Source organism: Mya arenaria, chromosome 14 (genome assembly GCF_026914265.1).
Source record: "Mya arenaria isolate MELC-2E11 chromosome 14, ASM2691426v1".
NCBI classification, from domain to species: domain Eukaryota; kingdom Metazoa; phylum Mollusca; class Bivalvia; order Myida; family Myidae; genus Mya; species Mya arenaria.
Genome location: NC_069135.1, coordinates 22,092,923 through 22,118,102, shown reverse-complemented (window position 1 = coordinate 22,118,102; position 25,180 = coordinate 22,092,923). Strand labels below are relative to the sequence as shown.

At 34.4% G+C, this 25,180-nt stretch overlaps 1 protein-coding gene and 3 long non-coding RNA genes across 5 annotated transcripts; 1 reads left to right on the top strand and 3 right to left on the bottom strand.

Moving 5' to 3' along the window:
• Positions 1-1,104: 1,104 nt before the first annotated feature.
• LOC128216625 (uncharacterized) lies at positions 1,105-2,667 on the bottom strand. The gene is made up of 3 exons (XR_008258102.1): positions 2,593-2,667; positions 1,821-1,948; positions 1,105-1,514 (listed from the first exon to the last, which is right to left on the bottom strand). It is a non-coding gene; the product is annotated as an uncharacterized LOC128216625 (long non-coding RNA).
• A 1,347-nt stretch (positions 2,668-4,014) lies between these two features.
• On the bottom strand, positions 4,015-5,577 carry LOC128216624 (uncharacterized). Its single transcript, XR_008258101.1, has 3 exons — positions 5,503-5,577; positions 4,731-4,858; positions 4,015-4,424 (listed from the first exon to the last, which is right to left on the bottom strand). It is a non-coding gene; the product is annotated as an uncharacterized LOC128216624 (long non-coding RNA).
• A 1,347-nt stretch (positions 5,578-6,924) lies between these two features.
• Positions 6,925-8,487, bottom strand: LOC128216626 (uncharacterized). The gene is made up of 3 exons (XR_008258103.1): positions 8,413-8,487; positions 7,641-7,768; positions 6,925-7,334 (listed from the first exon to the last, which is right to left on the bottom strand). It is a non-coding gene; the product is annotated as an uncharacterized LOC128216626 (long non-coding RNA).
• A 2,611-nt stretch (positions 8,488-11,098) lies between these two features.
• On the top strand, positions 11,099-23,854 carry LOC128216601 (uncharacterized). Of its 2 annotated transcripts, XM_052923218.1 has the most exons (12): positions 11,099-11,318; positions 16,490-16,587; positions 16,736-17,301; positions 17,419-17,574; positions 17,911-18,138; positions 18,314-18,344; positions 18,493-18,573; positions 18,772-18,927; positions 19,537-19,761; positions 19,962-20,039; positions 20,270-22,568; positions 23,249-23,854. In XM_052923218.1, exons 3-12 carry the CDS (start codon positions 16,774-16,776, stop codon positions 23,322-23,324), a joined length of 3,858 nt encoding a protein of 1,285 aa, XP_052779178.1. In that variant the 5' UTR covers positions 11,099-11,318; positions 16,490-16,587; positions 16,736-16,773; the 3' UTR covers positions 23,325-23,854. The 2 variants fall into 2 exon arrangements, with proteins under 2 accessions (XP_052779178.1, XP_052779177.1); XM_052923217.1 differs by lacking the exon at positions 16,490-16,587.
• Positions 23,855-25,180: the final 1,326 nt, after the last annotated feature.

Genomic DNA, 25,180 nt, shown 5'->3' with positions numbered 1-25,180 from the left:
TTCTATGGCTAAGCACTGTCAACTGGCCAAATTTCAACCAGATAGCTGTATAAATTAAGAATTTATAACAATTTAAAATAGGCCACCCCTCCAAAAGCTTCCTCTATATCAGGCGTGAGACCACAGTTATTTTTACTATATGTTTCATATAGACACTAACCTGGCTTTTGACTTTATACACACCCCAATTGAAAAACAAGGACATGGCATCTCTAGAACAATTCAAGACACAAAATATAATCACAAGAAAACACCATGTTAACCATTGACCCGACTGTCAAAATTGAGTTCAAATACATAACCCTTCCGCCAGGGAGTCAATCGGCTACAAACAACTAATTTTCAGACTTCCACAAGCTATGATTTTTCCAATATTTACATTGAAAACTATCAATTTCTGCAATAGAGTGTCAACTTCAGTCAAGTTCTCTGCAAAAAGAACATTTTTTGCTTCTTTTTCATTCAATTTTAATAAAATATTGATACTTGAACACAAGCACTCTTTGTTTCTGTATTCACATCCGGATCTTGGTCAACGGGGGGCAGATAACTGTGGTCTTGAGCCTATTTAAGCAACATTTTTTCAGAAACAGACTTCAAAACTCCTATAGTTCAGCTTCAGGCTATATGCAACACATACTGAAAGTTTGGCAATGATATATCAAACACTAAATGAATGAGACAAGTATTAGCACCTGTGGTATTTTCATAAAAAGCAGAAACAGCCATTTCCCTCAAATGTTAAGCCGCAAACCTTTGAAGAGCCATTATGTCCTTATGCATTGGAATAATTTGACCAAGTAAAGTTTTCCTTGTAGCTTTTAATGGTGTCTATAGAACAGCACCACAAAACTGGCCTGCCTACTCTTTTAAGATTTTTTCTAAGCAAAATAAGGTTTTTTCCACTTCATCGGCTTAGTGTTTTATATAAAAAATGACATAGAGCCCACCTGAAATGCCTCAACTTGTCAAAATTTTGCTTTTCTGGTCCACTTATATACAAAGGTAACAGAACTGTTCAGTTTAACACAAGAAATTTAGTGATAATGTGTTAATAGACAGTCTAAACAACACTATATGCCAAATTGTTGGCTTCCGGGACAAATGGCGCAACAAAGGAAATGGCAAAAAACACACCAAAACTTAAAGATTCATGACAACTGCTAGTGTTTTCATGTATGAGGTGGCTACATGATGTAGAAAATGCAGAGATAGCATTATTATGCCCATTTTTAAAAAAAATTTACTTTAAGAATCTGTTTTGAAGGCTAGATTTGGCATTAAATTCAGAGTACAGCACTTCACTATTGTCTATAAGATGCTTATTTACACCTGATTTGCTATAAATCTCACTCATTGGAATCATTTACACACAAACAAACACTACAGAGTTGACTAACATCTTCATTCTTCTGAAATATTGGATTCAGAGCTGCATCTCCTGGATTCAGATTGCAGGACTACCGCCTGGGGAAAAGGCCGCAGCTAACTGGAGCTTATTGGCACATCATGATCTGCAAGCAAGACACAAAAGCAATGTTTTACACAAATAAAACTATCTGCCACTACTGTTAAAGTTTGAAAAAGGCCTGTAAACACTCATTTGAGGCATACACAACCTTTAATATAGTCATAAATGTGATAAATATGCAGAAAAGTTCATGAATTCAAAGATTTTCAGGACAAATTTAATAGAATATATAGTCTTTTGGACATTTTGCAATCAGTTTTTAACAACTCAAAGGTAAACCTCATCTTATTGAGTACCCAGATGCATTTTGCAAGCATTCAAACCAGACATGCTTAGAATTTCTTCTTACTTGGAGATGGTATTCCTTTCTTGAAAATCCTTGCCGAGAGCCGGTATGGAAAACCACAGAGACCACAGTTTTACCAGCACTGGTTCTTGTCCTTGAAAATTCCTCTGTGGCTACAGCAACCAGGCTGGCTATTAAAATAAGCAATAAATTAGGGTTTTTAAAACATTTATACTGTATTAAGGTTGTGTTTTTTAATGCATTAAGGGAAAAGGCTCTATTCTTTATGAAAGCTGCTCACTTTTTATTTATTTTGCCTTGAGAAATGTCAAGTTTTTCAATGAATAAATTGAATAAATGAATGAATTAATGAATATATATGAATGATTGATAGAATGAATTAATGAATTAATGAAAGGTGGCATTATTTCTTTAAAATTGGGATCTCATTGTGTTGCTGTGATTGTTAAAGTATATGTTTTCTTGTCCATAAGCTGAAAATCATATGCACACTAAATAAAACATCATTCTGCATCCTATGTGCAGTAAGTTTTGTTTAATTGCTTATAGAATTTGCAATTATTGTAATGTTTGCTTAAAAGAGCAAACAAAATGTGTGAATAGATGCACAATACAGACCAAAGACTGATACAAGTCAGCAGTTTCATTAGAAAATAATATTATTATTAAAGCCACACCAGAAATGATTGACAACATGAAAGAAATTCATTTAGGAATGGAACAAACAGTCTCAATGGGCTTTTATGACCAAACTGTCTCACTTTGTACTTCAGTTTGGATACCATTTTCTAATATATTATCTTGAAGTACTTACAAATTACAGCATGTTGGCAAACACCAAGTACAGCTTGGCCTCTGGTGGGCAGCTTGGTGGTGGGGGGGGGGGGGGGTCTTCAACAGACAGTTCCTCCTGGGTCTGCTTCCTATGTTAAAAAAATCCCTCCATTTATACTTTGGAATTGAAAGTGAGGCTTTCATTCATTAGTTACCATCATTTGGAACTATTTCCAAACATTAAATTGAAAGTGAAAGTAGTTTTTTTTAAAAATGTCAAAAATATATAAGAAAATTATATATTATTAATTTATATTATGTAATATAAGATTTTCACATTTCATACTCAAACACCAATATTCTATGGCTAAGCACTGTCAACTGGCCAAATTTCAACCAGATAGCTGTATAAATTAAGAATTTATAACAATTTAAAATAGGCCACCCCTCCAAAAGCTTCCTCTATATCAGGCGTGAGACCACAGTTATTTTTACTATATGTTTCATATAGACACTAACCTGGCTTTTGACTTTATACACACCCCAATTGAAAAACAAGGACATGGCATCTCTAGAACAATTCAAGACACAAAATATAATCACAAGAAAACACCATGTTAACCATTGACCCGACTGTCAAAATTGAGTTCAAATACATAACCCTTCCGCCAGGGAGTCAATCGGCTACAAACAACTAATTTTCAGACTTCCACAAGCTATGATTTTTCCAATATTTACATTGAAAACTATCAATTTCTGCAATAGAGTGTCAACTTCAGTCAAGTTCTCTGCAAAAAGAACATTTTTTGCTTCTTTTTCATTCAATTTTAATAAAATATTGATACTTGAACACAAGCACTCTTTGTTTCTGTATTCACATCCGGATCTTGGTCAACGGGGGGCAGATAACTGTGGTCTTGAGCCTATTTAAGCAACATTTTTTCAGAAACAGACTTCAAAACTCCTATAGTTCAGCTTCAGGCTATATGCAACACATACTGAAAGTTTGGCAATGATATATCAAACACTAAATGAATGAGACAAGTATTAGCACCTGTGGTATTTTCATAAAAAGCAGAAACAGCCATTTCCCTCAAATGTTAAGCCGCAAACCTTTGAAGAGCCATTATGTCCTTATGCATTGGAATAATTTGACCAAGTAAAGTTTTCCTTGTAGCTTTTAATGGTGTCTATAGAACAGCACCACAAAACTGGCCTGCCTACTCTTTTAAGATTTTTTCTAAGCAAAATAAGGTTTTTCCACTTCATCGGCTTAGTGTTTTATATAAAAAATGACATAGAGCCCACCTGAAATGCCTCAACTTGTCAAAATTTTGCTTTTCTGGTCCACTTATATACAAAGGTAACAGAACTGTTCAGTTTAACACAAGAAATTTAGTGATAATGTGTTAATAGACAGTCTAAACAACACTATATGCCAAATTGTTGGCTTCCGGGACAAATGGCGCAACAAAGGAAATGGCAAAAAACACACCAAAACTTAAAGATTCATGACAACTGCTAGTGTTTTCATGTATGAGGTGGCTACATGATGTAGAAAATGCAGAGATAGCATTATTATGCCCATTTTTAAAAAAAATTTACTTTAAGAATCTGTTTTGAAGGCTAGATTTGGCATTAAATTCAGAGTACAGCACTTCACTATTGTCTATAAGATGCTTATTTACACCTGATTTGCTATAAATCTCACTCATTGGAATCATTTACACACAAACAAACACTACAGAGTTGACTAACATCTTCATTCTTCTGAAATATTGGATTCAGAGCTGCATCTCCTGGATTCAGATTGCAGGACTACCGCCTGGGGAAAAGGCCGCAGCTAACTGGAGCTTATTGGCACATCATGATCTGCAAGCAAGACACAAAAGCAATGTTTTACACAAATAAAACTATCTGCCACTACTGTTAAAGTTTGAAAAAGGCCTGTAAACACTCATTTGAGGCATACACAACCTTTAATATAGTCATAAATGTGATAAATATGCAGAAAAGTTCATGAATTCAAAGATTTTCAGGACAAATTTAATAGAATATATAGTCTTTTGGACATTTTGCAATCAGTTTTTAACAACTCAAAGGTAAACCTCATCTTATTGAGTACCCAGATGCATTTTGCAAGCATTCAAACCAGACATGCTTAGAATTTCTTCTTACTTGGAGATGGTATTCCTTTCTTGAAAATCCTTGCCGAGAGCCGGTATGGAAAACCACAGAGACCACAGTTTTACCAGCACTGGTTCTTGTCCTTGAAAATTCCTCTGTGGCTACAGCAACCAGGCTGGCTATTAAAATAAGCAATAAATTAGGGTTTTTAAAACATTTATACTGTATTAAGGTTGTGTTTTTTAATGCATTAAGGGAAAAGGCTCTATTCTTTATGAAAGCTGCTCACTTTTTATTTATTTTGCCTTGAGAAATGTCAAGTTTTTCAATGAATAAATTGAATAAATGAATGAATTAATGAATATATATGAATGATTGATAGAATGAATTAATGAATTAATGAAAGGTGGCATTATTTCTTTAAAATTGGGATCTCATTGTGTTGCTGTGATTGTTAAAGTATATGTTTTCTTGTCCATAAGCTGAAAATCATATGCACACTAAATAAAACATCATTCTGCATCCTATGTGCAGTAAGTTTTGTTTAATTGCTTATAGAATTTGCAATTATTGTAATGTTTGCTTAAAAGAGCAAACAAAATGTGTGAATAGATGCACAATACAGACCAAAGACTGATACAAGTCAGCAGTTTCATTAGAAAATAATATTATTATTAAAGCCACACCAGAAATGATTGACAACATGAAAGAAATTCATTTAGGAATGGAACAAACAGTCTCAATGGGCTTTTATGACCAAACTGTCTCACTTTGTACTTCAGTTTGGATACCATTTTCTAATATATTATCTTGAAGTACTTACAAATTACAGCATGTTGGCAAACACCAAGTACAGCTTGGCCTCTGGTGGGCAGCTTGGTGGTGGGGGGGGGGGGGGGTCTTCAACAGACAGTTCCTCCTGGGTCTGCTTCCTATGTTAAAAAAATCCCTCCATTTATACTTTGGAATTGAAAGTGAGGCTTTCATTCATTAGTTACCATCATTTGGAACTATTTCCAAACATTAAATTGAAAGTGAAAGTAGTTTTTTTTAAAAATGTCAAAAATATATAAGAAAATTATATATTATTAATTTATATTATGTAATATAAGATTTTCACATTTCATACTCAAACACCAATATTCTATGGCTAAGCACTGTCAACTGGCCAAATTTCAACCAGATAGCTGTATAAATTAAGAATTTATAACAATTTAAAATAGGCCACCCCTCCAAAAGCTTCCTCTATATCAGGCGTGAGACCACAGTTATTTTTACTATATGTTTCATATAGACACTAACCTGGCTTTTGACTTTATACACACCCCAATTGAAAAACAAGGACATGGCATCTCTAGAACAATTCAAGACACAAAATATAATCACAAGAAAACACCATGTTAACCATTGACCCGACTGTCAAAATTGAGTTCAAATACATAACCCTTCCGCCAGGGAGTCAATCGGCTACAAACAACTAATTTTCAGACTTCCACAAGCTATGATTTTTCCAATATTTACATTGAAAACTATCAATTTCTGCAATAGAGTGTCAACTTCAGTCAAGTTCTCTGCAAAAAGAACATTTTTTGCTTCTTTTTCATTCAATTTTAATAAAATATTGATACTTGAACACAAGCACTCTTTGTTTCTGTATTCACATCCGGATCTTGGTCAACGGGGGGCAGATAACTGTGGTCTTGAGCCTATTTAAGCAACATTTTTTCAGAAACAGACTTCAAAACTCCTATAGTTCAGCTTCAGGCTATATGCAACACATACTGAAAGTTTGGCAATGATATATCAAACACTAAATGAATGAGACAAGTATTAGCACCTGTGGTATTTTCATAAAAAGCAGAAACAGCCATTTCCCTCAAATGTTAAGCCGCAAACCTTTGAAGAGCCATTATGTCCTTATGCATTGGAATAATTTGACCAAGTAAAGTTTTCCTTGTAGCTTTTAATGGTGTCTATAGAACAGCACCACAAAACTGGCCTGCCTACTCTTTTAAGATTTTTTCTAAGCAAAATAAGGTTTTTCCACTTCATCGGCTTAGTGTTTTATATAAAAAATGACATAGAGCCCACCTGAAATGCCTCAACTTGTCAAAATTTTGCTTTTCTGGTCCACTTATATACAAAGGTAACAGAACTGTTCAGTTTAACACAAGAAATTTAGTGATAATGTGTTAATAGACAGTCTAAACAACACTATATGCCAAATTGTTGGCTTCCGGGACAAATGGCGCAACAAAGGAAATGGCAAAAAACACACCAAAACTTAAAGATTCATGACAACTGCTAGTGTTTTCATGTATGAGGTGGCTACATGATGTAGAAAATGCAGAGATAGCATTATTATGCCCATTTTTAAAAAAAATTTACTTTAAGAATCTGTTTTGAAGGCTAGATTTGGCATTAAATTCAGAGTACAGCACTTCACTATTGTCTATAAGATGCTTATTTACACCTGATTTGCTATAAATCTCACTCATTGGAATCATTTACACACAAACAAACACTACAGAGTTGACTAACATCTTCATTCTTCTGAAATATTGGATTCAGAGCTGCATCTCCTGGATTCAGATTGCAGGACTACCGCCTGGGGAAAAGGCCGCAGCTAACTGGAGCTTATTGGCACATCATGATCTGCAAGCAAGACACAAAAGCAATGTTTTACACAAATAAAACTATCTGCCACTACTGTTAAAGTTTGAAAAAGGCCTGTAAACACTCATTTGAGGCATACACAACCTTTAATATAGTCATAAATGTGATAAATATGCAGAAAAGTTCATGAATTCAAAGATTTTCAGGACAAATTTAATAGAATATATAGTCTTTTGGACATTTTGCAATCAGTTTTTAACAACTCAAAGGTAAACCTCATCTTATTGAGTACCCAGATGCATTTTGCAAGCATTCAAACCAGACATGCTTAGAATTTCTTCTTACTTGGAGATGGTATTCCTTTCTTGAAAATCCTTGCCGAGAGCCGGTATGGAAAACCACAGAGACCACAGTTTTACCAGCACTGGTTCTTGTCCTTGAAAATTCCTCTGTGGCTACAGCAACCAGGCTGGCTATTAAAATAAGCAATAAATTAGGGTTTTTAAAACATTTATACTGTATTAAGGTTGTGTTTTTTAATGCATTAAGGGAAAAGGCTCTATTCTTTATGAAAGCTGCTCACTTTTTATTTATTTTGCCTTGAGAAATGTCAAGTTTTTCAATGAATAAATTGAATAAATGAATGAATTAATGAATATATATGAATGATTGATAGAATGAATTAATGAATTAATGAAAGGTGGCATTATTTCTTTAAAATTGGGATCTCATTGTGTTGCTGTGATTGTTAAAGTATATGTTTTCTTGTCCATAAGCTGAAAATCATATGCACACTAAATAAAACATCATTCTGCATCCTATGTGCAGTAAGTTTTGTTTAATTGCTTATAGAATTTGCAATTATTGTAATGTTTGCTTAAAAGAGCAAACAAAATGTGTGAATAGATGCACAATACAGACCAAAGACTGATACAAGTCAGCAGTTTCATTAGAAAATAATATTATTATTAAAGCCACACCAGAAATGATTGACAACATGAAAGAAATTCATTTAGGAATGGAACAAACAGTCTCAATGGGCTTTTATGACCAAACTGTCTCACTTTGTACTTCAGTTTGGATACCATTTTCTAATATATTATCTTGAAGTACTTACAAATTACAGCATGTTGGCAAACACCAAGTACAGCTTGGCCTCTGGTGGGCAGCTTGGTGGTGGGGGGGGGGGGGGTCTTCAACAGACAGTTCCTCCTGGGTCTGCTTCCTATGTTAAAAAAATCCCTCCATTTATACTTTGGAATTGAAAGTGAGGCTTTCATTCATTAGTTACCATCATTTGGAACTATTTCCAAACATTAAATTGAAAGTGAAAGTAGTTTTTTTTAAAAATGTCAAAAATATATAAGAAAATTATATATTATTAATTTATATTATGTAATATAAGATTTTCACATTTCATACTCAAACACCAATATTCTATGGCTAAGCACTGTCAACTGGCCAAATTTCAACCAGATAGCTGTATAAATTAAGAATTTATAACAATTTAAAATAGGCCACCCCTCCAAAAGCTTCCTCTATATCAGGCGTGAGACCACAGTTATTTTTACTATATGTTTCATATAGACACTAACCTGGCTTTTGACTTTATACACACCCCAATTGAAAAACAAGGACATGGCATCTCTAGAACAATTCAAGACACAAAATATAATCACAAGAAAACACCATGTTAACCATTGACCCGACTGTCAAAATTGAGTTCAAATACATAACCCTTCCGCCAGGGAGTCAATCGGCTACAAACAACTAATTTTCAGACTTCCACAAGCTATGATTTTTCCAATATTTACATTGAAAACTATCAATTTCTGCAATAGAGTGTCAACTTCAGTCAAGTTCTCTGCAAAAAGAACATTTTTTGCTTCTTTTTCATTCAATTTTAATAAAATATTGATACTTGAACACAAGCACTCTTTGTTTCTGTATTCACATCCGGATCTTGGTCAACGGGGGGCAGATAACTGTGGTCTTGAGCCATTACTACTATTTACGAGGTCTATCTCGAAGCTTGCCGGAGATGGCCGAGTTGTTACGATTGCATATCAGTCTGTTATCTAAATCGATGTCTAAATCGCGGAGCTCAATGGGCTTCTTTATCTCAAGTTCCTCCTTTATAATGCATCAAGTGTAATGCAATCGGCATTTTTAATCTAAGTCATCCAAATACATGTACGTCTGTTAAACCAAAATTATAAACCAATACATCCAAAGTTGTGTAAACAAAAGCAAGGGTGCATGCTCATGGCGGAGAGCCCACGTTACGTATTAGTAAAGTGCACGGCAAAAATGTTTAGCTCGACTATTCGAAGAATAAGGAGAGCTATACTACTCACCCTGGCGTCGGCGTCATCCCTACTTCATTAACCAAGTTATATAACTCTAGTTTGCATTTAATGCAAAACGTTGCCCTTTATTACTCGACTTAGAAATTCTGGTTAAGGTTTTGCGTGCAAGCACACATAGGTTAATATCTCAGTAACTACTTGAGGTATTGCATTGAGACTTTATACAATGGTACTCAACCATCCGACCTACTTAATTAACCAAGCTAGATAACTCTAGTTTGCATTTAATGCAAATAATTGCCCTTTATTATTCGACTTAGAAGTTCTAGTTAAGGTGTTGCGTGTAAGCACACATACGTTAATATCTCAGCAACTACTTGAGGTATTGCATTGAGACTTTTTACAATGGTACTCAACCATCCGACCTACTTAATTAACCAAGTTAGACAACTCTACTTTGCAGTTAATGCAAATAATAGGCCTTTATTATTTGACTTAGAAATTCTGGTTAAGGTTAAACTACATTTAAGTCAATATCTCACCAAATATATTATGTATTGCATTGAAACTTTACTCAAAGCTCCCAACCATTTAACCTTCTTATTTAATCAAGTAAGATAACTCTATCTTTCATATTACATGTATATAATTTTTGCCCCTTTATTATGCGACTTAGACATTCTGGTTTAGGTCTTGCATGTTAACATACATAGGATAATATTTCAGCAACTACTTGACGTATAACATTAAGACTTTATACAATGCTTTAAACCATCTTACCTACTTGAACAACCAAGTTAGATAACTATATTTTGCAAATAATGACCCTTTATTATCAGACATAATGACGAAGCAAAGAAAAATAAGTGCCTTCGGTGGACGAGTTTATTCTCCCGGTTTGATTTTAAAGTATTATATTATACGCTCAAACAAAAAGTTTCATAAGTTTACTCTTTATGGTTGCTTGTGAATGTGGGCTTGGGTGGTTTTATCATTCTATCGCTGTCACAATGTGCATTGAATACGACATAAACGGACTGAGAGATAAAACAGAAAGATGAAACCCGGACGTAAAGATGGAAAATAATGCAATCAAAAAAAAAAAAAACAGACATAAACTAGTGACAAAGTTGATTTGATTGCTGCTTATTTAAATTTAAGTTTCAACAAGGCATTTACAATACGTTCCAGTCTGGGTTTTCCAACTATGTCTAGTACTCATAGGGCACATGTCATCGTCATTTCTAAAAGCCAATGTAATGGGGTTTTTTAACAAATAAACTATAATAATGTGTGATCACCTCAAACAATTGATTTTTGACAAAATGTTTTATCTCTCAGTCCGGGTCCAATCTGGGGAATAAATGTCGTTCGTTCGTTTAATATAGCCCTAGCCACTATGCTGAGATCATGTCGTCTTTGATCGATGGTCATGTGGCTATAACATGTATAATTACAATGCTAATTTGATAGCGGGTATCAGAATAACTTGTGTCAAGATGACTTATTTTATTGAATAGATAATTTTGCAAGTTCGTACCTAGTCCTACTTGGATAACAGCCAAAAAGTTAAGATAATGGTACAAAACAGGTAATCAAAGTACATGTGAAAGGAGTGGTTTACTCGTACGCCTATACGACGGACTGGCTTCTTCACCATGACAAAAAGTTTATGAAGTATTGTACTTCTATTTGCATTGAGTTATGCATGGAGGTAAGTAGCATAGTTCTCTTTTAAACTTCTAAACTATTACATTTAAAAAAAATGGACAAATTCGGATGATAAAACATGTACATCTAGAATTTGACAGTATGTAAAACTGAAGGGGTATTTATATATTCCACATAAAGCAATGTATAATTGGTGTTTGATTTTCACATGTAAAATTGTGGATAAACGCAATTCTGACGAAAACGATATCGGTGAATGTCCATTAATTTTCTTTTAAAGTAATTTGTTTTAAAATATGCTCTTTTAATGCACCAGTCAACTGTAACCACGCCCCCTCCCCCAGGTCCGGGGGGATAGCCGGGGAAATGGGCCGTGTTTTACCTTTCAGGTGGCCCCGCAGTGAATGCGGTGGTTTTGTCTTTGCTTTAAATATAGCGGGGAATGGGCCTTACCAAGGGTCCCTGGGATGCGGGGGGCATTTGGCGGGGATTTTACCATCTGTTCGTCCCTGCAGGGCGGGGATTTTAGCCGGGGTTGGCTGGACCAAAAGTCAAAGTTCCCGCTATTCCCCGGACCGGAGGGGGGGGGGTGGTTACAATTGATTGGTGCATAATGCAGTGTTATATCCAAACTGTGTTCATTGTTCGTGTAGATGCAAGGTAATATTATCATTAGGTAATATGTATACCTTTGGATGAGTTATATTCTATCTATGATATGTATTATGAGTATTTATTTAAGTAGCATATCATAATAATCGCTGAGGATACATTAAAAACAGGTTACCTATAATTTTCATTTCGAAATTTCGTTAGTTTTAAGATGTGGTGAGGATTTTGTAATACGTAAAAGGAAGATAACTTTTGTAAATTAACTTTAGCTGAAAGCCTAGCCATCACTAATTGGCCCTCTTTGATTTTATCTGGGGCTGTGAAGTTTATTTCTGAAGGGTCAAGCTAATTTCTTTAGATGCAGTTCCTCATAATATATTATTTATTTTATAAATACATTTCTTAACTAGAAAGAAGAAGATTTAATGCTTTATTATTTTAACGTACTGAATGAAATTGTTTTAATTAATAAGGTAATGTTTGATTTAGTCTGTATTGTTTTGTGGTGTTTAATTGTTTGTAATACTTTTAACTTCTTAACTATGGAGTAGATGCGTTTATGCATAAATATTTCAACGTTTTGGGCGTTAATAATGTATGGAATTGTCATATGTTTTAATTATTAGTTAATTTGTATAATGTTATATACAAATAATAATTTATTTATATTTCCATTGTATGGTAACTATGGGAACAAAACAGAAAGAAATGAAGTTTATGCTCACGTGAAGGTAAAACATTACACCGCCTGTACCGCCCGTCCTTTTTTTCTTTCCAGTATGTTTCTTATGCATGGAAGGGGCGGGGCGGTTTAAATAACATGGCTCGAAAACTTGTCATCCTCAAGAATCACATATTTTGCTCAAAGGTCAATGTTACTCTTACAATTTACAATCATGGAAGAATGTTGAAAGGGAAGATGCATATTTTGAGATGTTACAAACTGTGAAACATGTTGCTCAGATAAGTGGGTCAGTGCTCCAGCTAAGCCTAAATAGCAGGGTGGGACACCCGGTTGCCCTTTTTAGCTCGACTATTCGAAGAATAAGGAGAGCTATCCTAGTCACCCGGCCCCAATTTCTCGAAACTTCTTAGGCTTAACAGGCTTAAGATGCTTATTTCAATTAGCCAAAATACATACTTATAGTGATTTTTTTATAAAATGAAAAATGGTTTATTGTGATAATCGTAACGATTATTCCTATCTTAAGTATTAAAACATTTAAAGGAGTATATAAAACGCACACTATTGAAAGACAAAATAGTGGGTTTAGCTTAATCCTGTAATAAGAGAAGAAGTTTCGAGAAAATGGGGCCTGAGCGTCGGCGTTGGCGTTGGCGTAACCACTTATGTTAAAGTTTTTGTAAGTGTTTTTGTACCACTTAAAATATTTTCAAAGTCCATTGACAAATGGCTTTGAAACTTTGCACACTTGTTCACCATTATGCTCCCAACCTGTACACAGGAGGAGGTAACTCTATCAAGCATTTTGACAAACTTTTTCTACTTAAAATTTACGTTAAAGTTTGCGTACTACCTCAGATATTTTCAAAGTCCATTGACATATGCCTTTCAAACTTTGCACACTTGTTCACCATCATGATCCGAACCTGTGAGACGTTATACGATGGTATTCAACCACCCAACCTAATTGAATAACCAAGTTAGATAACTGTATTTTGCAAATAATGGCCCTTTATTATTACACTTAAACATTCTGGTTAAAATTTTGTATGTTACCAAATTTATGTAATATCTCAGCACATCATGTATTGCATTGAAATCTAATCTAACAGTGATCCATGCATGTTTCACCAAAACTTTTCAATCCTTTCACTAAAAAGCGGCGGAATAGTCGAGCGCGCTGTCTCTGTGACAGCTCTTGTTCAGCACCTTAGTGTCTTTTTACTACGCCCTGCTGTGCCATTTATGTAAATTTTCAGAAATAAGTTAAACATAAAAATTAAACATTATTTTGACACTAAAGGAATTATAACAGCGTAGGTATTCATGACAAACTATTAGTATTGAAACTAGTTACAGCACTTTCACAATAAGAATTGAACATTTGCCCATGCAAGTGCCAATAAGGATCATTCAGCGTGCGTCAGAAGTGCCCTTTCTGACCTAGCACCCTGCCCTTTCCAAATCCTGGCTGGAACAATGAATCATAAGTTTGTGAAACCATAATCAATGAACTTGTTTGATGTTATTCAAGAGTGGTACCTTGAAACCCCTCTCATGATTCAAGTTCTCTTAAAAGGGTTCATAAACAAGGTAACAATAAGGAATGCTGATGACAAACAATCATTTTTGTGAAGAAATATTAAATATTATATTGCCAGTATGACACTTTTATTGAATTCACTAAATGAAAAAAAATATTGATAAGGAAATGTTTTAATCATTTATTTATTTATTTATGAGTTAATGAGTAATGGATTTTTTTAAGACATATTAAAGTTTGCATTGATCATTATGTCTTGAAAATTCACTATGCAGTTTTCTGAAATTCATTGAACACTGAATGAACTGTTCTCAGACAGTTCAATTGCACAAATATTACTACTTGACTGGCTTGTTCGTTGTAGTTGTTAATTAAAAGCGAGGGCTAAACAGTAATTTCTTATTTTTGAAGGAATCATACGACAATCGTATTTATCTATCCATCTATATATCTTCCATTATTGTCAAACCCCTACTACGTGGACCTAGACACTTATTTTCGGACAATTCTTTAAGGTCTTTGAAAAAAAAAAACTTATTTCAGCATAATTGTACATACTTATGTGTACAGTCCAGGGAAATTGCATCCCAAACTCCTCATTTTGAGAAAAGGGCTTATCAGTCCATGAAATTGAACCAGTCAATAAATCACCACTTAGCATGTCATCCTGCTGGGCTATTTATTGTGTGTATTCCCAGATGTTTCTTGTACTGACCAATTTCAGTATGTTAGCCAAGAATGAAGTGCATGTATAATCAAAGCACTAATGGTGCTGAACGGTTTGAGTGATGATGCCTTTTATGTGATAATAAGAAAAAAAACCTTTTTTGTCTACAATACACAATTTGAAATTGTGTCCTAATGGGGTTTGAGGAATTGAGTGGACTTATAGAAACACGTTTTTGCTTTCTAAATTCTGCTTTGTTCTGGGGAAAGATGTTTGTTGGGTTGTTTGGTACTAGAATAACACATTAGGTTGGAGAAACACAAAATGGACTTAAAAGGTCATACTTCCGGCTGAATGGGCTTACATGAGACTCATAAAAACATTTCATATGTAGGTTGTTAAGCACTGGATGCGCTTAAGTAGGGACACTGTATGGCTGACTTGACTTTTAATATGGGAAAAGAGATGAAATATATTTATTAGCTATATTGTGATTGTATTTATGTTATGACTTCAAACAAAACGAATATTTCATCAAAACAGCGCTGTCAATATTGATATCATATTTGCATTTTCACATTCAAATGATTTTGACCTTCATTTTGAAATGCGTAGTATTGTATGTCCGTATGAAGTACATTTTGAAACAGTTATGTCATCTAATCATTACGATATGTTGCGTTTTTTTATGCCAAGTATGCAAATTTGCACCTGTGGTATTTTTTGACACATTTATATGGTAATTGATAACATTTACTTTTTTTAATAAATGCCATTGCCATTAGTTTGTGAACATTAGACACAATGATGAAGCTAATTTTATTCACGTAAGATATCAATATCAATATTTATTACAACTCTTATTCACTGTTATGTTGCAGTAATTTAAGATAAATAAAAATGTTATCCTGTCAGAAAACATTTAAATTGCACATATTCACGATTTGTTTTCATTCTTAAAATAATAAGAATCAAGAATGTGTTAACTTCCAAAGTATCAGCTGAAATAAGAGTGTGAGAGCTTTTCATGATAATTTAATGTATTTGAAATTTTAGTAATCCATGTTTATAGCATATAAATCTCAAAGAAAGTACAAATAGATAAATGAACTAAAAAAAAAGAATATTGAAAAATACCCCTACTCTGGCCTTGAAATGATCATTACATGTACCTTGAAGTGTTCAATGTTGTATGTATATTTTAATTGTCTTATTATTTTAAAGAAATGCAATAAAATTAATTTTTCTACTTAAATATTTAAAGTATACTAAATCTGTTCTGAAATGTTCTGAACGACAAAAACAAGTGAAAATACAATGTACAGCTCGCTTCTCAGAAACATGTGTTTAATACCAGCTGGGCAGTCAGTATTTATACCTCTGTGGCTTGCTTAAGATCATTATCACAGAGGTGTTAATAAACACTGACCATGGGTAACCTTAATCAAAATGATAAGTTTGGAGGGAAAAAAATCTGGACTGTGTATACTCTCATTATGAGTCATAAGTGATATAAACCATTCACTTATATTCAATCAAAATTATTGTAACCTTTGTTACAAAAATGTTATAATGTGTTGAGATAAAAATATCCCTTTAAACCAAAATGAAAATCTCAGTCTTCGTTATTTCTAGCAATGTTCATTTTATTCACCCCTAGCGTAAGACTGTAATCTTGAAACTTGATAGGATCATTAAACATTCCAGGATGATACTTTCAGCAGCTCATGACAAGGCATGTTATTATAATTAAATGCCCATCACTGGCCACCGCATTGGAAATTTTGGGGAAAAGTGGAAATCAGGTACATATGCGTAGGACTGTATGTAATATAAACAATAAATCAAAAGTTCGACACAGGTCTCTGACAGGCTAGTTAAGTTTAGGGATATCAAAATACTATTTTCTTCTGGTAACATTATCAAAGTATAAAACGATTACGTTTTTCCTAGGATGCGTGATGGAAGAGACATAATATTCTGACGAAGTCATGGAAACCCATCCATTGAAAAAAGAAACTGTCCGTAACTGGGTAGGTTCAGCTCTCGGCCTTCGATCACTAAGAGATGGACTTTATCCATTCGTCAAGACGAATGTGACGGAATTCCACTCTTACTTGAAAGCTAGAGTTCAGTCTACATGCCAAATTAAGGAGTACACTTGTACAAAATGCACGATAGATACATTATCTATCAACCATCTAGGAAACTGTCCGCATAGAGAGAAGAAGCGCTGTCTTTGCTCAGCACGGAAAGGAGGTCAAAGAGTAACATGTCTACAAAGCAATGCGTGTGGTCAGATGTACGAGTGTATCACTGAAGAACACGTTCATAAATCACCTTCCTGGGAAAGAATTGACGTTTCTAGATGGAGTTGTGATCCATTTGCTGTTGCATCTTGTTTCTGCAATAATCCTGATTCTGGTGACCTTGAATTGACAGCTTTAGTAAACATTTGCTTAAACAACAAGTACATTAGAGCTAAGATCCAAGTTTCGACCCAGCATCTTTTAGATAAGGTATGTAAAGCAATGTCTTCATCGTTTATTGTTTTGCCAATTTACCATAAAACCATCTACTAAAATACTCAATATATGATTTGCTTTGTGTTAAAGTTTGTTTGTTTTATTTTTCAGATTAGGCATTCCCGAAATGAAATATTTCACCAATTCAACTATGAAGTAAGTACCAACGACATGAAAAGATATTTAGGAACAATGAAAAAGCTGTTGCAAGAAAAGGACATTAATATTTCTCCAGAGGCGAAACAAGGAGTTACCGCAATCACACAGGTATCTGCAGTAAACTTATTTGTTTTCCCTCAAAGTACAGTACGTGACTTAAGCAGTTTAAATATTTCACAAACTTCAGAGGAATTGACAAATTACTATGATAACGGGTACAGAGCGAGGGCATGAATTGTAATACATAAAAACACACAGTAAACGATTCTATGGTAAAAAGGAGTACATGCCACTTGGAAACAAGTTTCTACTTCATTGCCACATTATCCGAATTAAAAAGAAATTAAACTGCATTGCATTAGAAAGTTAGTGACACATTAAGCCTAAATAGTTATTCAGGAAGTTATATAATTTCATATTGTATAATCAGGGTTTATATTACAGCTGATGAAAGGTGAAATTCATATTGTGAATGAAGAATTATGCGACGCAATAAATGAAGCTAAGAAAGCAGTAACTACAGATCTAAATGAACTTAAACTGAAACTTAATGATGTTGAGACGTTGTCTGATGACTTCAGAAAATTAAAAGACGATGTCCAAAAAGTACAGAACATTTTGACAGAACAGGAAAACTCTCCGATATTGAAACGTATTTGCAAACTAGAAAAGGTAGGAAAACTTCTTTAGTTGAATTAATTATGAAATATATTTATATACATAAATTCCATGCACCCTGTGCAAAACGATGTTTCCGCTACTGAAACGCACCTTCTCCTGAAACATTTGATAAATAGCTATTGATGTCTGCAGTCTAATTATTGTTTGGTTGTGTTTATGTTTTCAGGGACATGAACAACACGACAGGAGAATATGTGGTAGGAATTGTATAAATCTTTTTCAACTACAATTATTCATGCATTGGTAAATTGGATATACAGATAAAGTATGGCAAATAAACAGAAGAGTAAATGATTACAAAAATCCTTACCATTTATATCAAAATTTTACATTATATGCTTTAAGATATTGAAAAGTGGAGGAAAGAAATTGATCGAATCATCCGTGCTTCGCAGAACTCAACGTTGAATGGAAATGAATGCAAAGGTACTTTACTAGTTCATGTCTAATATGTCAATTATATTAAAGACGAGTGTACAGCTGCCACAGCTGCCTCAGCTGTTGGTGTAGATGATGATGGCTACAGCAACTCTTATATCCAATAAACAAATAACAATATTATAAAATATGATGATGATGATGATGATGATGATGATGATGATGATGATGATCGTTTATTTCCAGTGAACCTGAATATGAATCTTGAAAACGTTCCTCAACATTGTGCCGAACAAGTGACTAAAGATGTAGAAGATTCTTTACAAGCATGCGCCTCGGGACAGGTAGACAATACAGACGTGGCGTCTGCAGCGGCTGACATAGCAAATACGTTACGTGCTGGTAAGAACTTATCAGTATGTTAAATCTTTATTTATATCTGAATAATAATATGCACATTTAATGCAAGGCCCATAACTCTAACTTTAAGAATTATCGACTTGTGGCTTGAAAAAAGAAAAACATGCGTGTGTTAGCGTAAGCTCTGATGTGTCTTTATTTCATTTGCTTTAATGGAAGTTTGTTGCAAACATAGCTCAAATACATACGTTATACGGCGTGCTCATTTTGTATAACCTAATGTTTATGGTTTAAAGAATACACAATGTAAACATTCTTTATTGTTCAAATGTGCGTTTTAATTTATTAATTCAAATTTGATCTAATTTAATATTGACTGGCCCAAGTTCCACATAGTCTGCTCTTTTTGTGAATAATTTTAATATCTTTTCGAACAAGTTTTATTTGAGTTTTGGTATAACAGTGCGAAAAAAATCAACTGAATTAGCTGAAAAATCTTAACCTTTTATTGTTTGGTCAACTTAGGACAATAATAACAAACCTGTATGCTTACAAGAATTGTCCACAAGAAATGAATGAGTATGTTTGTTTATGTTTTCATTGCACTCTATTGGTAAGTTTGCATTTAGTTACCTTTCTTAATATTACCAGAGGGCAAAGAGTTACAACAAGCGAAAAAGAAGTGTATACTTTTGACGTTCAAGTGCCATACATTGGAGAGTCTTGGATCGCTACTGCTAGAATGCCTGTCAGGAAAAATTACAGAGCTGTTCATTCCAATGAGGACCGCGCTTAGAACTAAATACAATTGTCAACTGCTTGATTTGGAAGTCTGCTTGTATGAAAAAGATTTTCTGGATTGCTTGGACGATATAAGTAAGTTTAAGACCAGGTTTTCTTGAGAAACACAATTATTCACAAAAAAGCCTCATGTTAAAATCCATTAACATCATTATATACAGAGTTCAACATATAAACTTAATAGCTTTTATTATAAGTAAACCTATTATAACATGTAGTATAACTTAAACGAACATCCTATAATTTGAATAATGCACATACTATTTTTATTCAAGGTCAACATTTGAAAGACGCATTCATTACGCATTCATTCAATGTAAATGCCGTCGACACATTGCCTATCGAAAACACGGGTAATACGATATTATTCAAACAATGCATTTAGTCTACCTATTTAATAGTTCATGAATAAATACACCAGGCGAAACGATCTGTTTATCTGTTTATAAAATGCGTTGTTCAGTCTATAGTTTTCAATGTATTATTAGACATTAATATTATCAACTGGACGAAATCCATTTCATATCATCACCGCGTTAAAGTCGATTCATTTTTTTTTTTAAATATTTATTTTAAATTTTAGATTTTCAGATGTATCTCATTGATCGCGCGAGAAATCAACTCGATTCAAGAGACATGAATTTCTTTTCATTTCTGGAAGAATCAATTCAAGAAACGTTTGTTGATCCTCTCTTCGTACGAAACAGACAGCATGTGTCGGCTTCAGATCTTCAGCAATCAATAAAGGAGCTTCAAAAATCAGACGAAAATAAGTGTTTGCTTTTAACTGGAGAGCAAGGCATGGGCAAAACAGAAATTTGCAGGACGCTTCTATACGCATGGTTCCAGAAAACAAAAGAAAAGTCGATAACTAACGCTGAAGAAAAAACAACTGCTCAATATAGCTATTTCCAAAATGTAGCCCAGCAAGCGGTTGAATCGATTGAATTTGTCATTTTCATTACATTGAATAAAAAGGAAACAGAGCTTCAGATTGAAGACATTGTTTTATCTAGTTTGGACCCAAAGTTCGTGCCTACTTTCAAGAGGATCTATAAAGAATTTCCAAGAAGTTTCATGTTTATTTTAGACGACGTGAAATTCCCCTTCAAAATAGAATGCCGCTCTAACGTTTTAATGTCGACAAGAGAACAATTTTACCATCTACAATTGCCTCAAAACGTAATACATATTCAAATTGAAGGTTTGGACTATGAAAATATTGCGAACTTTGCAAAATACATAGCATGTCGATTATTTCCTGACACTCAAAAAGCAACGAATTTTGTGAGTAGAATTTTGAACACAGACCAGGTACAGGTCAAATCCTTTGCAAGAAATCCGCTTTTGTTTAAGTTCTTTATGTATCTTTGTTATTGTGAAAAGAAAAGCTCGTTCATCGGCATCACCAAAGATAACTTCGCAATAAAGAATATTTGTTTGAACCACACACAGTCTGCAATGATTTTGTCCCTGCCTATCCATTTATACTGCGAATCTGTTCTAGCCGAAAGTATAATCTGTGAAACGGATTCTGAATGTGGATGTCAAAAAAGATTAACAGAGCATTGCCTTGATCATGCTGGTGTTATAACGACTATACCAACGAACTGTTCAGTAAGTGAGTTGTATTTGAAAGAAACGCAAAATGTGCTGCGACATACAAAAGAACTTCCATTTGTAGAGCAGATGAATTTTGTGCATATAAGTTGGATGTCAGATATTGTCAACTTACTGGGTTCCCCGACACCATTGCTCCGTTTATTAAAGCTCCAAGATATGCGCTTACACCATTCAATTATATGTCATCTTCTTTGTGACATTCCAAGCTTAAAAGAAGTGTTCCTGGTGCGGGTGGATTCGCGAAAGGATGATGATTGCAAGTGTTCCAATCCAGCAGCGCTTGAAAAGGAAATGCATATAGAAATGTTGCAAATGGATTCATGCAGTCAAATATTGGTTCACATCGAGAAGGCATTGAACGTGAAAACAATTCGCTTAAAAAATGTATACGCACGAAGCGATGTTGTAAGAATATTTGGAAACCCGACATGTAGTAGTATTGAGCATCTTTCCTTGGACAATATTCGTCTTACTCATACCGAAATTGCACAACTTGTATGCGACAATGAAACAATTACGACAGTTTCCCTGAAAAACTTGAAGACACAACATGATTTCGGTTGCAAAGGTAAGGATCTTGAGCCCCATAAAAAGTACAGCTTGAAAACGGTATTATATCTCGAAGTTCAGTCTTCAAAGGGCTTCATGAACTTGATTCACCATGCAAGTATGCTGAAAATATTGCGTCTGGAGAAATGGGACAGTGTTAAAAAAATCTTACAGCTAACTATGGACTGCAAGTTATTAACTGATCTATATGTTGATGTCGATCAAATAAGTCATACAGAGGCAACTACCCTATTTTGCGGTATACCGTCATTGCAACGAATTAATATATCTACAAAATCCTGCGTGTTCGACAGTGTTTGTGGATGCAGACAAAAACCAGTAAGAAAACAACATCGTAAACAATTTACATCGCTTTGTGTTCGAGATGTATCAATAAACGTGGTGGCCTGCCTTTACCATATCAAAGATTTTTCTTTGTTGGAGCAGTTGACAACCGATGTAGATAGTCTTTCCAGGAGGGACAAGTCCATACTTTTCAAATCACTCCGTCAGAGCCACACGTTGCGTTATTTAACGTTTAATGGTACACAGATGGACGGAAACACATTGGTTGAGATACTCTATGCTTTACCAATATCACAACAGACGCTAACGGTAGAGCTATTGAGTTGCAAGTTGACTGGTGCTTCAAGTCTTGAAGTTGTAGTTGAAGCTGGACCGCCGAATTTTAAACTAAAAACCTTTTCTGTGTAAGTATCGTGCAACTAAAACTAATATTTACTTTTTAAGAAATTATTTGGTTAAAACCTCATGTTGGTGACTTTATAATTCATGAATGACAAAATGCATGAAACGTTTATATATTTGTGTTATAGATTTTCTATGATTCTGCGTAAAACGTCTGTGTAGACTTCACATATTTCAAATTTTCAAAACAACTATACATTTAACGAATGACTTACAAAGGTTTGAAGATATACTGAATGTTCCCCCCCCCCCCCGCTTTCGGTAATGTGCATTTCACTAAATAACAGAAGCATTAAATCCTGTTCGTATTTCTTTTATGTGTTAATTTCTTCTTATTTGTACATTCATCGCTAAGTTTGATAAAATTACCCAGTAGTATTCTTGAGACCAAAGATAATTTTATATATCATGGAGCAACAGTTTGATGTTCAAAGAGTGAATTGGCGTGAACTTGTCTTACTTACGAGTCATGCTCAGCTTAAGCGATGTTGTCGTAAAACAAAACAGTATTATGTATTGTGGACAGTCGGGTCTCCACTTATCGTTTCGAGTGTTTATTTCTCTCATTTTTTCGACAGTTCTATTCAGATTATAGTTCAATCACATTCAATTAGTTGCTTTCAAATCTTATCAATATCGTATTTTTCATGTTATATAATATATTGCCTTTGGTGTGTTTCAGGAATGAATTGTGTTATCAATCCGGGCAGAAATATCTACTTATCGAGGATGCAGCGATAATGCTCGAACAATTTTAAAATATTAATAAAGTAGTTATCAAATAACACGACTGCTATAGCCTGTATCATGGGCAGATTCAATTTTGGAATTGAAACGCAAAGCAACTGATGGCCATATTTCGACTAAGAATTATTATTTCCATGGATGCCACTATCAAAACCTTACGGGTAAATTTCGTCAATGTTACCATACTGTTATCGCGAAAGTGAAACTCTTATTCAAAATCAATACATACACATGTATAACAAACATAATTTTTAAGTGATAAACATAAAACTATTTATTAAATAATGCATTTATTGAAAATAAGAAAATAATAATTACTGATAACAAGGTTGTTACCGTGTATTTAATAGCTGAAAACACAAACATATTAAATGATGTGAAGAACTGTGATCTACTATCGTCTCATAAGGTAGAAATACCTTGTTTTAAGCTCATTTCTTTCGAATTAAACTCGGTATCCTTCATAAGAACCATTTTAAATCATGGATTCATTCGTTTTGGTATATCAAAACAATTGTATTAATTGTTTGGAAAATCTTATTTGGGAGTAAGAGTGCATCTTTAATTTAAAAGTTAATTAAGGTTAATCTGAATAAAGCTATGAATTACAGAGCCGGTTATGCTAAAAATGGTGTATTTATGTGTATATGTATATATCTAACACAATTCAAGGTGGTTGGTAAGATTCTGTTCAAGATTGTGTGCTTTTTTGTGAAAATGGAGAGTGTTTCATAGAACATTCTAAAAATGTGGTCTCAACCCGCTCACACCGAAATTGATTGCATCGTAGTTTCTTTGACATGAAAATATATCTATCCTTTATGATAAAGAATAAGTTGCTATATGTGGTATGTTCTGGTAGAACCAACGATTCTTCAATGTATGCAAAAAATGAACAATCTCGCGAGTATCCGCATGTTCGAGATTCGGGCTATCCACCTGTCTTCCGCGGACATCCGACTGGCCGACCTGCTTAGACGCTAGGACCTTGAAGCATGCTATAAGACTAAATATTTTTAAGAACATTATACTTTTTGTTGAAAAAGGATTGGCATAAATGAACAAGTAGAACGACACTGAAGGTTGTTTTCCAGTTTGCTTGCGGCTTGAATTAACATGACCCTTTACCATAACACCTGTATCAACTTGTATGCCACAAACGTCACGGGAATAAATCAGTGCATGATTTTCTAATGACATACAGCTCCTGTGAACACTATTCTCGCAAATTAAGATATGTGTTAAAAGTCAACCTTTAAGTTACTTCGGGCGCAAAACATATTCGACAGCGCCACCACTACTCGACAGCGCCATCACTAGAGCAACAGCGCAAACACTTTTATTAATATGTGCATATTTCCTTTTTAAAAAGTGCTTATTAGTTTGTTGTGTTCCGGCGTGAGCACTAAATATAGCAGATCTCAAAATAAACACAAGTTTGTTCCGGGAAAAAATCTCCTGGCATCACAGCTCGCACACTATAGAAACGAAATTGAAGCCAACCTGCAGTTAAAGGGTTCTTACACGGTACCACATTATCCGATTTTTGGAATATGTCCTTTTAATAAAAATATCAAATAAAATCTAAATCATATATCAGATGTGTAAAAGTCAACACAGGGCACAGCTGCACCACGGAAGTGTCGACAGCTCACTTTCTTTGCACTACCGTTAAGTGGTGGATCTGACGTTTATGCACCAGTCACTTGTAACCACGGCCCCCCAATGTCCGGGGATATACCGCGGAGAGCCGGGGAAATGGTGATTTTACCTTCCCGGTGCCCCCGCAGTGCCGGGTGAATGCGATGGGTTTTTTTTATTCACGCCAACTATAGAGGGGAATGTGCTTTACTAAGGCTCCCTTGGG